We start from the raw sequence: 18576 nt of genomic DNA on the forward strand, positions 1-18576 counted from the left end.
GGCTGATTCCACGTAAATGAAATAATATATTTAAAACTGTACACAGATAAAGGACAGAGAGAGAGAGAGAGAGAGAGCGAATGAAATTCGAGAAAATACTCAGAATCCTCCATTAGCATAATTGTTTGCCTGTCTTATCAGCCTCAAGATAAAACAGGAGGCCCTAACTGTATTGTACCGATTTGTGTGTGAGAGTGAAGGGGTAATAACGGCGACAGATACACCTCTGTACAGACAAAACATTACACCAAGTTAGCGGCAAGCTGCATTCACATACTTTCATCAATTACAGTAGAATTCATTATAAGTTGAACAATGAGGTCTGGAAGTGCTGCCACGTTGCTCGGCTGTCACTGTCGACTATGCAGTGGGGATGGAGAAGAAGGAGGCGTGACAGCCGTAGGACGTGTGATTCATGAACACTTTATGTCTCATCAATCAGCATATTGCTGTGAATAGCGGTTGTACATGGAGAATGGATACTCCTTTTTTAGTGTGGATGCACAAGTACATCTGACCTCCTGCGCGACTCTCCAGAGTAACGAGCGTGGAGGAAATGGACATTGACTATTGGTAGTTGGCGCTCGGTGAGAATGAGGGTCATCCATGAGGCGTTCCGAGATAGTCCGCGCAGTTGGGATAACACTGTGTCCCGTATGCTGTCCCGTATTTTTCACTCATCTTTTTCTTTCCTTTCTACCACACTCCACATTCAGTTTACATATAATATATCACAGCTGCGGATTCCGTGTCCAAATGAGCAGACACCACACATTTATACAATATACGAAAACCGTTCTGATACTTCTGACAGAGGAAGACATGTACTGTTATTGTCGTTGTTAAGAGTGGTGGGCAGAAAGCTTTCAGTGCTGGTAGTATAGACCAAAACAACAAAAATATCCAGTAAACGTGGGCTCTAAAATACACACCTTAAGAGCTATAAGCACTTGTTCAATAGAAGAGATGTGTTTCACAGTAGCAAAGATGAACATGTGCCGATAACTCCATAGATATGTATTTTAGAGTCCATGGTGGCATTTTTTTTTGTCTTTTTCCTTACTACCACCTATGAATGTTGCCTTCTCTGCATTGTTAACAACAGTACCAGTACATGTATTACACGATCAGAGGTATCATAGCGGTTTTCGCGTATAACTTTCGACTCGCTCGTTTCTGATACGGGGACCCACACCTCAAATTGATACATTTATCCTTCTCCATCATCCTAGAAACTCTGTAACATAATCACAGGATCCCTCGGTCCCGATACATACATTTACAGGCGTTGATGCCTATAACGTTGACACTCTGTAGCGTCGTTGGATGACGTTTCTCGACATGGGTTTCTACATGAAAATTGATCTATTAAGTCTTCTCTCCTCTAGAACTTTGTTAGTGTGTAATATGAATTATGGGACTCACTGTATAAAAGAAAACGTGTGTTGTACATCGCAGAGAAATTTAAAACAAATCGGATCTCCCTTTGACAAATCCTGGCTACGACCTTGGTAACTGACCTAAAATTTCACCCAGTGTTACCTTACCTTGGGCAACGTTGGTGAATTGAAGACAAGCACAGCTTTTTTTTCGGGCGACATGAGACATTTCGCTCGCCACTGTCACGAGCCGTAGCAAACTTTTTCATGGGAGATGTTGAAGAACGATCGTTGAACAGTGTTGTGGACTGGCAAGACAGCCAATCCACTATGACAGGAAGCCGAAAGGCACGCGTTTAAGCTCACGCAGGCTGGCGTGAGGTCTGGAACAGGACAAGGCATTTATAGTAGCAAAGAACGTACGTAGCTTATGGAATACTTAACTTTAATCCATAATTGGGAAACATCGCTCTTGACGGTACATGTTTTACAGCATCAATAGTTACTGGTAATGGCGCCTTGCTAGGTCGTAGGAAATGACATAGCTGAAGGCTATGCTAACTATCGTCTCGGCAAATGAGAGCGTAATTTGTCAGTGAACCATCGCTAGCAAAGTCGGCTGTACAACTGGGGCGAGTGCTAGGAAGTGTCTCTAGACCTGCCGTGTGGCGGCGCTCGGTCTGCAATCACTGATAGTGGCGACACGCGGGTTCGGCGTATACTAACGGACCACGGCCGATTTAAAGGCTACCACCTAGCAAGTGTGGTGTCTGGCGGTGACATCACAAACAGTCTTCCCTTTCGGACAGCTTGCTTCTTGAGATATGTTGACGATAAGTTTATAATCTGGCCGCCTGGCAGTGGGGCAATGCAGCAGTTAGTTGTTAATTTGAATGGTGTACAGTGGTGGTGGAGATTAGGAAGTTACCTTCGTAGATGTGTTGGTCGAACGGAAATCAGATGGACCACTCGGACATTCTGTGCACAGAAAATCCGAAGTATGCAGATCTGTGTCCTAACGGCTGTAGGTTTCACCATCCAGCTTACAAGAGAGCTATGCTGAACACGGCAGTACACAGAGCCAGAACTATTTCGGACATCGACCACCTCGGTTCCGAGATCAAGCGCCTGAAGACGGTGTTCAGAAGGAATGGGTATTCTGTCCATAACTTTAGATCCGCCTGATGATGAAACCAGGACGCCACTCCATTCAAACAAGCAAAGGGGACCAACACGTAGAGCGGTGCAACAACTAGCGAGATAGGTATAGTCTTAAACAGGCAAGGATTCAGACCAGTCTTCCGGCCGCCCAGAAAAATCAAAGAAATGTTGCGGCGCATTAAATATAATATAATTCCTTGCGAGTGTGGCAAGAGTTATGTGCGCCAGTGTATACGGACGGTTGCCGGTCGTCGCTTCGAGCAACAACGTCACCTTAAATACGGGCGCTTTGACAAACAATCAGTGGCAGAGCACAGCTAACTAAATAAGCGCAAATCTTGTTTGAAAAATTTGGCTCACGTTTCGGACTGTTGGGACTCTGTGATTAGAGAAGCTGCTGAAATCAGACTCGGTGAAAACAACTTCAATAGGCACAGGCTATGCACTTAGCAGTGCATGGAAGCGTGAACTTGAAAAGGAAAAAAATGCTGGGGTATACTTCCCACAATTCACCGCCTGATGCGATGGATGGAGAAGCAAGCGGCGCTAGATAGAGAGTGCAACCGAAATAATGGTCGTAGAGCGCGCCGCCTATGTAAGTAATTCGCCCAATCGGATGCCGTTCTGGGGGTGTAAAAAACAAAACAAAAAGGAACTGTGGTGTGCGTACTGTAAGACCTTCGGTACACACACCATCAGATTATTTGACTTGTCGCTCTAACGAAGTAGGCGAGTGTAAGCAATATGTCTCGTGGTCTTATCGTGGAGTGTTTATCTTCTGCCGTTAGGTCAGACGATAGAAAAGCCACTTGCACGCTTAGAGTAGCAGATTGACGGTGACCAACTTTAAACAGAACTTGATTAATTTTCACACACATTTATAAAAATAATAATAATTAAAAACCTTACTTAACTTGACTCTGGATGTTATTTACAATTGACAATCTGAAGTTCCTTTGGTCTTGGTACGTTAATCTTATTCTCACATAACTCTGATACTTGAGAAAGTGTCTATACATTTCTCTTCATGGCTACGTACAGGAATATGATAATCTTACTAGGCGCAGACTGAAACTTGACTACAGACTAATGCAGACTAATCCAGACTGACTAATCGGAGGTCTGTACACTCGTTATAATGCCTCGCGCGTTCAGGTATCACTGCGCGAGTGTGATCCGCGAGGAGAAAAGGTTCTACGTTAGCAGCAATCTCATTGGCTGCGTTACATATTAATACGCGGATCGGCGGAAGCAGAATTTGGTCCGTCTTTATGGCAGCGCCATCTGGTAGTGCGGAGACGGACGAGCGCTGCGCCTGCGCTGTTGTGCTTAGCGGGGCGCGCTCTAGTGGGATTGTTGTGTACGCGCTGACTACGCGGAACTGTGTACACAACAGGAACCTTGCTATATAACGACGATTACTAATGCAGTTATCGATTTATCGAAGTGTTATTACCGAATCGTACGCCGTTAGTCAGTTATCGCGAGAGTATTTGTGCAGTTGTGTTTTTCGCAGACGTGTGAAGGTGACTGCAGGCTGCTATCGGTTCCCTACCTGCTGACGACATGACTCACGTCACGGGCATCGCGTCGGACACTACACTGAGTGACACTGTACCGCAGCTACATCATGATGTCGCAAAACAAAGACTGAAGGCTACGTGTATACCAGACACAAAAGCTAAACACTGGGCGTAGAAGCACGAATACCACAGATGTCATCGCAAAGAAGCTTTAGAAGAAATACGTCGTATCAAACAATTGCTTCAGGAGGATACAGACAATGATTCTCAGGAATTATCGTCGTCTGATTCTAACCGCGAAGCGACAGCATTAGGTCCTCACAGGACAATAAATCTAGATGGTCAATCTATGGAATGCAAACATACTTACTGTTGACACCGTGGCTAACAAAGGGTTTCTGTGGTGTCACCGCCAGACACCACACTTGCTAGGTGGTAGCTTTTAAATCGGCCGCGGTCCGCTAGTATACGACGGACCCGCGTGTCGCCACTGTCAGTAATTGCAGACCGAGCGCCACCACACGGCAGGTCTAGAGAGACGTACTAGCACTCGCCCCAGTTGTACAGCCGACTTTGCAAGGAACGGTTCACTGACGACTACGCTCTCATTTGCCGAGACGATAGTTAGCATAGCCTTCAGCTACATTTGCTACGACCTAGCAAGGCGCCGTATTCATTTTATATTGAGATTCAAGTTATGTATCATCAAGAGAGATGTTCTACAAATGTGGATTAAAGTTAAGTATTCCAGAAGCTACGTACTTTTCTTTATAGCATTCATTACGTATCCTGTTTCAGACCTCACGCCAGCCTGCGTGAGTTTAAGCGCGTGCATTTCGGCTTCCTATCATTGTGTATAGGCTGTCTTGTATAGACACAACAGTTTCAACCAGTACAGCGCAAGGAGATCCTCCACCGCAGTGCTGCTCAGGAACTGGAACGAACTGCGCAACCTACCCTTGTGACTACTAACAGATATGACACCCTCGTTGGAGCGTCGGTGCAGGAGCCTACTACCGCCGACCCGTCACTCCCACATCCGTCCGTCCCAAAGGCTCCAAAGAAACCACTCAGTGATTTACAACTGTGCCAACGATGTTAAGCTGTGCCGCGACCTTAAGGAACAGGTATCTGGTGGTTTACGAGCTGCGTGCATGGGAGATGGTGTAAAATTCTACATTGGCACCCTCGAGGGTTACCAGAACGTGTTCGACTTTCGCAAGAATCAACAATTACCATTTCACAAGTTCGAGGATATCACCGGCAGGGATACGAAGGTGGTGGGGAAAGATTTTCCACCTTCGGCTACTGCAGTGGAGATGCACAAAGCCCTACAAGAACAAGTCTTTACCATAAAGGATGTAGACCACTTCATGGTTAAGAGGCAGGGAAAACTCCACCCACTGCCGGTGTACACTGTGACACTACAAAATGGAGGTAAATCTGGTTCCATCTATGGAGTTCGCTATGTGCTGTCGATGAAAGAGTGGGTGGAGGATTACCGCTCCCACAACGAACCGTCCCAGTGTAGGACTTTGTTAACGTTATACACACGCATCTAACTATTGTTGGCTACCGACACGCTGTGTGAAATGTGGTGCCATGCACCCAAGTACTGAATGAACAATACCCCCCAGACTCACCTCCTAAAAGCGCGGGTTGCCAGGACCCGTATGCATCCTCCTGGAAGGGCTGTAGCGAATTTCAGAAGTTCCACACATCAGCCTCACGTCCTGCACAACCACAGCGGGAACGTCCAACTATTCCCGACAGTATGAAACTTGCAATGGCTGACACGTCTGGCCTGGCTGTTTCAAAGCCTCTCCACCCCCCCCCCCACCCGTCCCCCACCTCCCCCGCTACCCCGACAGCACCAGACTGCAACTGCAACATGGGATACTGGTGGAAACACTGGCCCAGCTTGAGGGGTTAGATTAACATCATGGCTGCATCCACAACATATCTTCGAATCTGCTATGGAATGCTACTGCAGTTCGCAATAAGAAACATGAACTGCAAGATTTCATTGCCCGTCACCAGATCGGCTCAGTCCTCTTGACAGAGACTCACCTATGGCCAAATCAAACTTTCAAACCCCGAAATGCGCGACATTGTGGCACAGCAGTTTACCTTCGCCATACTATTACTCAGCGGTATGTCATCCTACCCAACGCACTGAGCTGGAGCGGCTGTGGTTTCACTCTGGACAGATTTGGGAGACGCCACTTTTGTGGCGGCATATCTTCGCCATGCCGCACAGCTCAAAGCACAAGATTTACATCATATATTAGCACCAACGGCAAGACGTTTACTGGCGGCGACTGGAATGCCAAGTATCCTACCTCGAATTCATGTACCAACAACCCTAGGGGACTGGTGCTGCACAGCATGGAACAGGACTTTGACCTGGAGATCTGGGGACATCTTGAGCCTGCTCACACTTCCTCCACCAGCCATCTACGTCCAAATGTCCTTAACATTATTACTACCACACAAGGACTGGGATTTACCACCGTCTTGTTACTATCAGTGACTTATCGTCGAACCGTGATCCTGTTCTGGCGTCGGTACCATGGACGAGTCACCTACCGAACCAGCAACTTCACCACGAAAGTAACTGGTCCCAGTTCAAGAAGTACTTAAATAATAACATCGTACCTACAATGGAGGTTCAGTCCCTGGCCCAAATCGATTATGCCGGCGATTGCTTAACGGAGAAGCTCCGGAGGGCACACAAACTGCCGTCTGTAACGGTTCTTGAGGACTTCGAGACCTACGATCCGATGCCTTCCTTACTTGGAGAACTACGGCTACAGAAGAACCGGTACCGGAAGTTATGTCAACAGTCTCGCAATCCAGTTTTCCGCCGATGGAAAGGCAGCTTCGATGGTTATTACATGAATGGTGAGTAGAAATATGGGAATGTAAGATGTTCCTCTTCCTCCTGCATACCAGAGAAGAATGGCCGTTAGTGAAAAACTTGAGGGCCACCCCATGCCCAGACGGCCGCTTCAGACACCTCATGGATCAACAGAAGACCTTCTCACAAAAGCGGAAGCATTCGCGATGGCATTTGAGCAGCAAATGACGCTTCCGAGGGAGCCTCTGAACAGAGCCCAGAGAGACCATGAGTATGCCACCACAACTCGTCGATCGAATCATCACTGCTCCTCAAACCGGTTCTGTCTCTGTCTAACTACACTTAGCGAAATTTGATCTATACTCAGGAAGCTAAATAAGAACCTGGTGCTGACAGGATCAGCAACTTACACCTGAAGTACTTGGCACGTAAATTATTGGTGCTCTTGAGAAGAATTTATAGTGGCTGTCTCTTGAGAAAGTATTTCCCCTCTGTATGGAAGATGTCAAGTTAGTTCCTATTCCCATCCCCCAGAAGGACGTTACCCTGGCCGCAAAATACCGACCCATTAGTCCTCTTAGTGATTTGGGCAAAACCTTCGAGAGAGTCATCCACACCTGCATTTTAGAACTACTGGTGGCAGACGGTACGATTAGAGCAAAGCAGTATGGCTCCCAACGTAAACTATCTGCGGAGCTGCAACTCCTTCGTTGCCCGAAATTACAATGTGCCTAGTGCTACTGCAGTGGTCTTCTTAGATATTGAAAGGGCCTATGATAAAGTATGGAGGGAACAACTAAATCGGAAACTGGCTGAACTGACGTCGACACCCAGTTGTAGCCGGCCGGGATGGCCGAGCGGTTCTAGGCGCTACAGTCTGGAACCGAGCGACCGCTTCAGTCGCAGGTTCGAATCCTGCCTCGGGCGTGGATGTGTGTGAAGTCCTTAGGTTAGTTAGGTTTCAGTAGTTCTAAGTTCTAGAGGACTGATGAACTTAGAAGTTAAGTCCCATAGTGCTCATAGCCATTTGAGCAATTTGTTATGTGTAACTTATATCTAGTTTCTTGACAGACGGGAAGACGATTGTTACTCTAGAGGGTGAATCGTCTATTACCCGACTGCCGTATGTGGAGCTGCCTCAAGGATTCGTTTTACCAACACTATTATTTAATATCTATGTCAGTGATATGCCAAATGTCACAGGGATACTAATTGCGCCATTTGCCGATGACTCGGTTTTTCTCACCACCGGCAGACGTATTTACGGCAACATTCGACGACTGTCAACTAGATGCCACAACCGCTTGGTGTATGACCAATAAAGTGCAAGTAAATCCCGTCAAGACGACAGACATCTATTTCAGCAAGAAACGCCCCTCGATGCCTAGAAACTAGAGACTGCATGGACGGGATATCCCCTGGGTGACTTTGTTGCTGGTCACTTTGGACAAACACTTCTTTCTCCATAAACGTGTTGACCTTCTCAGGAAGAAAACTTTTGGTACGGCCAAGAAACTCCTCCCTTTTTTCAGGAGTACTGACCTCAGTACCACAGCAAAGCTTCGGTTATATACGACCACGGTCCTCTCTAAGACTCTGTATGGCTCCTCTGTCTGGACGCCTACAAGTTTCACAGAATACATTTGTCAGATGGATGCTTCGTGCCAGCCGCTAAACTCGCATCGTTAACTTGCACGCTGCCTTCTATATGGTCACAGTACTAGAAGCAGTTCGCAGACGGACGACGACCTTGCACAGTAGACACTTTATATACTCAGTTTACCACATGTCCGCAGCTCGTGGTCTAGTGGCTAGCGTTGCCACCTCTGAATAACGGGGTCCCGGTTTCGATTCCCAGCTTGGCTAGCGATTTTCTCTGTCCGGGGACTGGATGTTCGTGTGGACCTCATCATTTCATCATCATTCTCATCATTCGTGACTGTGGCTAGATTTGATTGTGAAAAAAATTGTACTGAGTAATAATTGGGACTTTGTACGGGTGGTGATGACCGCACACTTGAGCCCCCCACAAACCAAATACCATCATCATCGGTGTACCACATAAGAACCCAGGGAAGGACAATACCCCTCATATGGTATCGGTATAAGGTTCCACGTTCCTTCGTGCTATGACATCCTAACCCATTCCACCAACTGGCGGCATTGACCGTATCTTACGGATGGATATACAGGCCCTAAGAAGTTGACCGCAAACGTTTATTCATAAAATGAACCCAACAACCTAATTGCCTTCGACCATGAAGTCTCGATCGTCGTCGACGATGGCACTTTAATTTAAAAAAGACTAAAAAAAAAAACAAAAGAGCTAACGACAGTGGTCGATATCATCGGAAGCTTCGAATTTGACGGGGAATGTGAGCCGAGAAATATTTATGCAAGGTCAAATGTGGTCGAGCACAGGCCGTACTTTGACCTCCAAGGTCACATAATCTCTGTCTTCTAGAAGTTTTTGTATATAGTCATCACAAAATTGGAGAGTACTGCATACTGTTGATATGGCTGAAGAAATGAGCAGCGAACTGTACAGAAGATTTACGAGATGAGAAGTGATGCGAAGGTGTTTGAAGGAATTCGTAATTCACATCAGAGACGAGCATGGCATAGTCTATACGTGTCAGAACGAAACGTGTGCAGTAGGTTGTTACATGCTACGCGCTGAAGGAATATTTTACGTCTTGTTAAAGTAGATCTTCGGTGAAATTTGACTCTAGTTAAATGGGGACTTAATCGAAAAGTTTGTATTTCAGATACGTTTGTTCTAACTAGAACAAAGTAGTAACCACAATTTCGCAGTTATCTCGCAAATAACTCATTTTCTGATCCACGTGTACTTAAATGCTCTTGCTTCTGTTACCGTATACCTCCTCCTGTGTCGATTTTCGCTGAGAATCGTGATAAGCCCAGTATAAAAGTGTTGCTCTTGGGCGCCGCTGGGCCCGCCCTCTCGAGGGGACAGCATCTGCTCGTCTTCCGCCGATCTGGACCGAATTTGTGATTATCCGCGGGTTGGGCGGAAATGAAAGTGATAAGAGTGGGAGCACCAGATGGCCAGGCGTTTAGGAGAAATAGCATTTTGGTAGGCGTCGGGTGAGGCAAGAGCTATCCATGTCAGCGTAGTTTTCAGACAGCAGTTCCTGGAACGGACAGTATACGTAACGGTAATCCACGAGACGATCGTTCGAGCTAGTGTGCGGAATATTGTTTCATTTCCAATTTCCACGTTACTTGCTCTGCAAACAGACCGAAATAATACTCCACATTTTTTATTTATTAATATATTCATAAAGGGGATGAAAAGGGAGGGGAAGGAAAATTTGGGAAGGCAAACAAATTTCCAAAAGGTGAGTGTAGGGTGTAAATAAAATCAGATACTTTTATTAAATTACAGTTGTTGAATTACATGTGCTGCAATGATGTTCGTCATAAAATGAGAAGAAGCAATACTATTCTCGGCATTTGCATATGTTCTAAATTTTCGCATTTTTACAGTTACGTCATTGTTTTACAGTTTCTATGGAAAAATAGACTTGGTTTACATTCATAAAAGCTTTTCTCTCATCCCGCAGTCGTCATAAAATTAGGCGTAATGCACCATTTAGTCAAGAAGGCGAGGAGCGTTGGTGATGTACATTGGAATGTATTTTCTTGCAGACTTCTCGGGAACTGCTTTCTTTTTCTCTATTTATGAGATAAAACGTTTTTAAGCTTTCTGATCAAATGCTTTCCCTGACAATTAAAACAGAAATATAGTTATCGCAGCGTTACACCAGCGGAGTTTATATATACAGGGTGAGTCACCTAACATTACCACTGGATATATTTCGTAAACCACATCAAATACTGACGAATCGATTCCACAGACCGAACGTGAGGAAAGGGGCTAGCGTAATTGGTTAATACAAACCATAAAAAAATGCATGGAAGTATATTTTTTAGCACAAACCTACGTTTTTTTAAATGGAACCCCGTTAGTTTTGTTAGCACATCTGAACATATAAACAAATACGTAATCATTGCTGTTTGTTGCATTGTAAAATGTTAATTCCATCCGGAGATATTGTAACCTAAAGTTGACGCTTGAGTACCACTCCTCCGCTGTTCGATCGTGTGTATCGGAGAGCACCGAATTACGTAGGGATCCAAAGAGAACGGTGATGGACCTTAGGTACAGATGAGACTGGAACAGCACATTACGTGCACATGCTAACACCTTTTTATTGGTCTTTTTCACTGACGCACATGTACATTACCGTGAGGGGTGAGGTACACGTACACACGTGGTTTCCGTTTTCAATTACGGAGTGGAATAGAGTGTGTCCCGACATGTCAGGCCAATAGATGTTCAATGTGGTGGCCATCATTTGCTGCACACAATTGCAATCTCTGGTGTAATGAATGTCGTACACGCCGCAGTACATCTGCTGTAATGTCGCCGCAGGCTGCCACAATACGTTGTTTCATATCCTCTGGGTTTGAAACTTTCTGGCAGATTAAAACTGTGTGCCCGACTCAGACTCGAACTCGGGACCTTTGACTTTCGTGGCCAAGTGCTCTACCATCTGAGCTACCGAAGCACTCTGGGGTTGTAGGCACATCACGGTACACATCCTCCTTTAACGTACCCCACAGAACGAAGTCCAGAGGGAGAACGGGCTGGTCAATTTATGCGTCCTCCACGTCCTATGAAACACCCGTCGAACATCCTATCAAGGGTCAGCCTAGTGTTAATTGCGGAATGTGCAGGTGCACCATCATGCTGATACCACATACGTCGACGCGTTTCCAGTGGGACATTCCGGACATTCCGTAATTGAAAACGGAAACCACGTGTGTACGTGTACCTCACCCCTCATGGTAATGTACATGTGCGTCAGTGAAAAAGACCAATAAAAAGGTGTTAGCATGTGCACGTAATGTGCTGTTCCAGTCTCATCTGTACCTAAGGTCCATCACCGTTCCCTTTGGATCCCTACGTAATTCGGTGCTCTCCGATACACACGATCGAACAGCGGAGGAGTGGTACTCAAGCGTCAACTTCAGGTTACAATATCTCCGGATGGAATTAACATTTTACAATGCAACAAACGGCACTGATTACGTATTTGTTTACATGTTCAGATGTGCTAACAAAAATAACGTGGTTCCATTTAAAAAAAAACGTAGGTTTGTGCTAAAAACCATACTTCCGTGCATTTTTTTATGGTTTGTATTAAACAATTACACTAGCCCCTCTCCTCACGTTCGGTCTGTGAAATCGATTCGTCAGTATTTGATGTGGCTTACGAAATATATCCAGCGGTAACGTTAGGTGACTCACCCTATATATATATATATATATATATATATATATATATATATATATATATATATATATATACGATACTGGTGAGGCATATCCCTTTAATACTGCAGGGTGGCTATCCTTCTTCATCTTCAAAAATTATTATCACAAGAAATTTGTTGTCCTGGACGTAGGACTTCACATCAGTAAAAAAAGTTTTGCATGACGCTACCGTAAGTTCCCCAGATTTTGATAAAGTAATGACGACATTCCTATGTTTTGCCACATACTCACCCACCGTTTTACGAATCCTCGGTCCTTATCGCGTCTTTTTTATAAATACTGATAATTATAATATATTAATAACTATTTCGGTTTGCTTGCAATGTAAGTAGTGTAAAAATTGAAAATATAAAAATTTTTGCACGATCGTACAATTACCGACCGTACAAATACCGTCCTACACACACTTTCCGTTGCGCCAACCGCTGCCTTGATAGCACACTAACACGTGGCCCTCGTCTCACCCTACCCGGGCAAAACACGTCACTTTTTCTAGACGCTTGGACCAATTGGACGAAATTGGTGATGATCAGTGGGCGCGGTCCCCTTTTCAGCTTGGCTCCCCAAACTGCCGCTTGTTTCTGTCGGGCCATACAGTGTCCACGACAAGAAGAGTATCCAAAATTGCACTAATAACTCACTAGCCAACAGAGAACTTGAAAGAAAAAAAAGTAGAATACACGAAAGAATAGTGCTTTGTGTGAAACAATACTAGGCAACACGGCAGAATAATAAGCAAAGCGAAAACTGCTGTAACCTAAAATACAATCTACTGAAATACGAAATATCTGCTCAGATACTCTATCATGATACTCTGTTTCCTCACATTTAACATTTATGCTTACATATATTTCTCTGTATGAAGGTATAATAACTAGTAAGAAGTGTTCAATGGAAGGGTATCCAGTTGACCAAATAAATAAATAAAACTGCTTTTTTCAATGCGTAAGAAATTCATTTGATTTATTTTCGTAACACTTAGATTTGCAGTTTTCTAAACGCTGATTTACTCAGAGTTGCCACATTTCAATGTTTCATGTTTGATGATAGCGAGATAAAAAGAAGCATACATTCACATCAAAGTAAAACAACTCTAGTAGTATGACGTTCACAAAAAAAAGAAAGCAAGAAAAGTTGCTTTACGTTTATAGAAGTAGTATCCTGCTGTTTATTCTGCGTTTGATCTGCAGAAGGGGCGACCAAACAGTTTCCGTTTGAGAGTATTGCTGCTGTATGCATCCATTGTAGCGCGATTCTAATGCTAGTATATAAGCACCGACAAGTATGCAGTGGATTAGTGTGGCATTTATGTATTTCTGACGAGTGTGCAGCAAATGCGGATGAGTGAACTACGGCGAAGTTATTGCTAAACGCGTTCAAAACGACCAACGTGCTGTTATTCTTTTCTCAGCTGCCGAAAGCCAAACACCGGTAGATGGCCATCAGTGAATGGAGAACGTGTATCGTGCAACATATCTCTGTAAGACCGCTGTTTTGGAATGATGCGCGAAGCTCCTTACTGATCTCGAATTGACACAAGACGCCGATCTAACAGGGAGAAGCTAATCCTGCTATATCCCCATGTGATTATAATGCCATCGCTCCTTTAAAAAGGCCTTTAATCATCGAAGATCCCTGTAGCTCAAGGATATACAGCAGGCAGTTACGGTTTTTTCCGCGCAGCAGATATCCTCAACGTCGTGCGTTGGTGGGACGATTGCCTCAATCCTCATGGTGATTTCCCCTGATTGCCAAATCGATACTGTACGAAAATCGATCGGAAACTTTTTGATTCCACTTATATTAAGTTATCATTACTTGGGTCTCAGATTACTGCATTTTTTTTTTATTTTTATTTTTTTTTTTTTTTTTCAGGGAGACTCTGGCAGTCCAGTTACGCAGGACGGCACGGTGATTGGCGTGGTTTCATGGACCATCATGCCATGTGCCACAGAGAGGTCTCCTAGTGTGCACACCAGGGTGTCCGCCTTCCTCGACTTTGTTAACGAACACATTTAGAAGTGTATTATCCTTCTTAATCACCAGTCTTTAGACTAACGTCATTCTGACTTGCATCTTCTACTATCCCTTACTTTATCTTTTTCTTGATACCGTAACAATTTTTCACCGACTTGTTCCTTCTTCTGGCAAGCGCCTTCCACAACTTTCTTTCCCCAACTAGTCTTTTTAGCACTTCTTCATTTTCGTCTTTAACTGTACACTTAATGTATATTTTTTTCTGTAGCGGCGCGTTACGAATGTTTTCTATTTCTTATTCGAATTTCAGATGGTACTCTTCCACTTTCACACCATGCTGTATTCGAAATGCTGCTATTTCTTCCGCATTTCCATATCGATATTCGGAACCAGTAGAGACCTTGTTTGTGCTGTTCTACTTCTCATGTTTTCCTTGTTCCGGATATCCTGTTTAACTTTACATCCTGGGATAGGATAATTTCCCTTCTTCCACTACAGTGCCGTACGCAACATTAATATTAAGGAAATTGTTATTACCTTTCTTACTACTTTGTACTACAAACCAATAAAGGTACAATATCATTACTAATAATATAAGATGTATTATAGATTCTATTAGCACAATAAAGCAGTAGTACCTCCATGAACAAGGGATTTGTAATAAATACAAATAAATCAGGAAGTATCAATACTATTTCGTTGAAGAGTCTACAAGAATTAATTCTAAATTCAGCATACTGCTTTGCCAAAACAGTAACTACTAATTTTAATCAATAATGCAATAAATATTTCATCCACATAGTTATTTCGTTCTAACATGGGTTTTAAGCTCAGCATACAAAACCGACTGACTCCGTGAGTCTTGCAGAAAGAAGGCTCAAGCACGCTGAAAACGCTATGTCTCACTAATATTATCTCAACAGTAGTGTTCTTCTGGGTTAGAAAGGTTGCAGTATTTTAATTAGGAGCTCGAGGAAGCAAAACATACTGAATAGCATTCTTTATGATTGGGTCCACATCGACTAAAAACTTATACAAATAATTTTCCTGCATCAGCTGCTGATTTTTATTTATTTACTTACTTATTTACTGGCATATGTCTAGTATTTGTAATAAACACTGCAGTTTGTATCGTTAGCTATAAGACACTTTCGTCCCATCGGGAATTATAAAGTGACATTACACAAAAAGCATATCATTATTTTTGTTTAATATCGTTCGATAACAGCCAGTGAAGGGGTGAAACTATCTTATCGCTAATGATATAAATTAAAATGCTTGTTTCAGTTGCAGACACTGACATTTAAATGCGTTTATGGGGATTAATATTTTTAGATTAAAGTTCTTGCAATTTATTGATCATTTCGGTGCTTATGAAGTTGTTGCCATGGTATATCGCCCATTATACTGCGAGGGTAAACTTCGTGCTGGATATAATTAACCCCATCCCGCCGGAGGTTCGAGTCCTCCCATGGCCAAGGGTGTATGCGCGCGCGCGCGCGCGCGCGCTTGTGTTTGTGTGTGTGTGTGTGTGTGTGTGTGTGTGTGTATGTTGTTCTTAGTATAAGTTAGTTTTAGACTAAGTAGTGTGTAAGCTTAGGGACCGATGACCTCAGCAGCTTGGTCAACTAGGAATTCATACACACTTGAACATTTCTGATCTTATTGACGAGCTCCTCGTCCAGACAGAAAAGGCCCGAGGGGTGTCTTCCGGCCGCCACGTCGTCCTGTGCCTTTCGGTGTTAAGCGGATGATGTATGGAGGGGCACATGGTCAACTCACCGGTCTCCCGGCCAGTTTACAGGCTTGTCAGACCGTGGAGCCGTTACCTGCTCAGTTGGCATCACGACGCTGAGTGCACTCTACACTCCATACCAGTCCTCACGCCAAGGAAAAATCATCGACAGTAGAGGGAATCGAACCGCGTCCTCCACACGGCAGCCATCTACACTGAGCTGACCACTCTGCCACGGAGGTGTGCTGCTGGATATAATGACTCAAGGAAAAGCTGAACGAAGCGAAAAAGAGCGTAAAGAGAGCAATGAGAGAAGCATTCAACGAATTCGAACATAAAACATTGGCAAACAATCTAAACAAGAACCCTAAAAAGTTTTGGTCATATGTAAAATCGGTAAGCGGATCTAAATCCCCTATTCAGTCACTCGTTGACCACGATGGCACCGAAACAGTGGACGACCGAAGAAAGGCAGAAATACTGAATTCAGTGTTCCGAAACTGTTTCACTGCGGAAAATCGTAACACGGTCCCTGACTTCAGCCGTCGCACGGACGCCAAAATGGAAAATATTGAAATAAACGATATCTGAATTGAAAAACAACTGCTATCACTTAGTAGCGGAAAAGCATCCGGACCAGACGAGATACCCTTAAGATTCTACAGTGATTATGCTAAAGAACTTGCCCCCTTTCTATCAGCAATTTATCGTAGATCGCTGGAAGAACGTAAAGTACCTAGCGACTGGAAGAAAGCGCAGGTCGTTCCCATTTTCAAGAAGGGTCATAAATCAGATGCGAATAATTATAGGCCTATTTCGCTTACGTCAATCTGTTGTAGAATAATGGAACATGTTTTGTGTTCTCGTATTATGACGTTCTTAGATAATACAAATCTCCTTCATCATAACCAACATGGATTCCGCAAACAAAGATCATGTGAAACTCAGCTCGCCCTATTTGCCCAAGAAATTCACAGTGCCGTAGACACTGGCGAGCAGATTGATGCCGTATTCCTGGACTTCAGGAAGGCATTTGATACGGTTCCGCACTTACGTTTAGTGAAAAAAATACGAGCTTACGGAATATCGGACCAGGTTTGTGATTGGATTCAGGATTTCCTAGAAGAAAGAACACAACATGTCATTCTTAACGGTTCAAAATCTGCAGATGTAGAGGTAATTTCGGGAGTACCGCAAGGAAGCGTGATAGGACCTTTATTGTTTACAATATACATAAATGACTTAGTTGACAACATCGGTAGCTCCGTGAGGCTATTTGCAGATGACACGGTTGTCTACAAGAAAGTAGCAACATCAGAAGACTCGTACGTACTCCAGGAAGACCTGCAGAGGATTAATGCATGGTGCGACAGCTGGCAGCTTTCCCTAAACGTAGATAAATGTAATATAATGCGCATACATAGGGGCAGAAATCCATTCCAGTACGATTATGCCATAGGTGGTAAATCATTGGAAGCGGTAACGACCGTAAAATACTTAGGAGTTACTATCCGGAGCGATCTGAAGTGGAATGATCACATAAAACAAATAGTGGGAAAAGCAGGCGCCAGGTTGAGATTCATAGGAAGAATTCTAAGAAAATGTGACTCATCGACGAAAGAAGTAGCTTACAAAACGCTTGTTCGTCCGATTCTTGAGTATTGCTCATCAGTATGGGACCCTTACCAGGTTGGATTAATAGAAGAGATAGACATGATCCAGCGAAAAGCAGCGCGATTCGTCATGGGGACATTTAGTCAGCGCGAGAGCGTTACGGAGATGCTGAACAAGCTCCAGTGGCGGACACTTCAAGAAAGGCGTTACGCAATACGGAGAGGTTTATTATCGAAATTACGAGAGAGCACATTCCGGGAAGACATGGGCAACATATTACTACCGCCCACATATATCTCGCGTAATGATCACAACGAAAAGATCCGAGAAATTAGAGCAAATACGGAGACTTACAAGCAGTCGTTCTTCCCACGCACAATTCGTGAATGGAACAGGGAAGGGGGGATCAGATAGTGGTACAATAAGTACCCTCCGCCACACACCGTAAGGTGGCTCGCGGAGTATAGATGTAGATGTAGATGTAGAACAGTATTGTGCGACTTGATATTCAGTCGGTCAGTAGGAACACATGTAGCGGTTCGTGGAATCTGCCCTGTGAAATCTGCTTCTGCTCTCGATGACCCGGTCGATGTAGCTTGCAGTCTTGTCTATCCTATGCAAGCCTTTCCATCTCTGAATAATCGCAACATCCTACATGCGTTTGAATCAGTTTACCCCCCGCCCCCCCCCCTCTCCGACCCCCAAGCACTACCCTTCGCTACCTAGCGGACCATTCCTTGACACCTCAGGATGTGTCATACCAACCGTTCCCCTCTCTTAGTCTAGTTGTTCCATCGATTTCTGCTCAGTACCATGGTGTTACTCATTCAACCTCTCCACCTGTTCATGAGTATTCTTCTACACTTCCACATTTCTATTCTCTTCTTGTCTGAACGGCCTGCTGTCCACGTTTCACTTCCTTATAAGGCTACACTCGACAAAAATCCCTGCAGAAAAGACTC

General features: G+C 44.2%; 1 protein-coding gene across 1 annotated transcript in view; it reads left to right on the plus strand.

Moving 5' to 3' along the window:
- LOC126151654 (trypsin-1-like) overlaps window positions 1-14307 on the plus strand; it is an 89110-nt gene extending 74803 nt beyond the window's left edge. Inside the window, exon 8 of the mRNA XM_049915959.1 lies at window positions 14164-14307. Coding sequence (XP_049771916.1) covers window positions 14164-14307 — 144 coding nt within the window. The remainder of the gene's footprint in view (window positions 1-14163) is intronic.
- Window positions 14308-18576: the final 4269 nt, after the last annotated feature.

This window comes from Schistocerca cancellata, chromosome 2, assembly GCF_023864275.1.
Source record: "Schistocerca cancellata isolate TAMUIC-IGC-003103 chromosome 2, iqSchCanc2.1, whole genome shotgun sequence".
NCBI classification, from domain to species: Eukaryota; Metazoa; Arthropoda; class Insecta; order Orthoptera; family Acrididae; genus Schistocerca; species Schistocerca cancellata.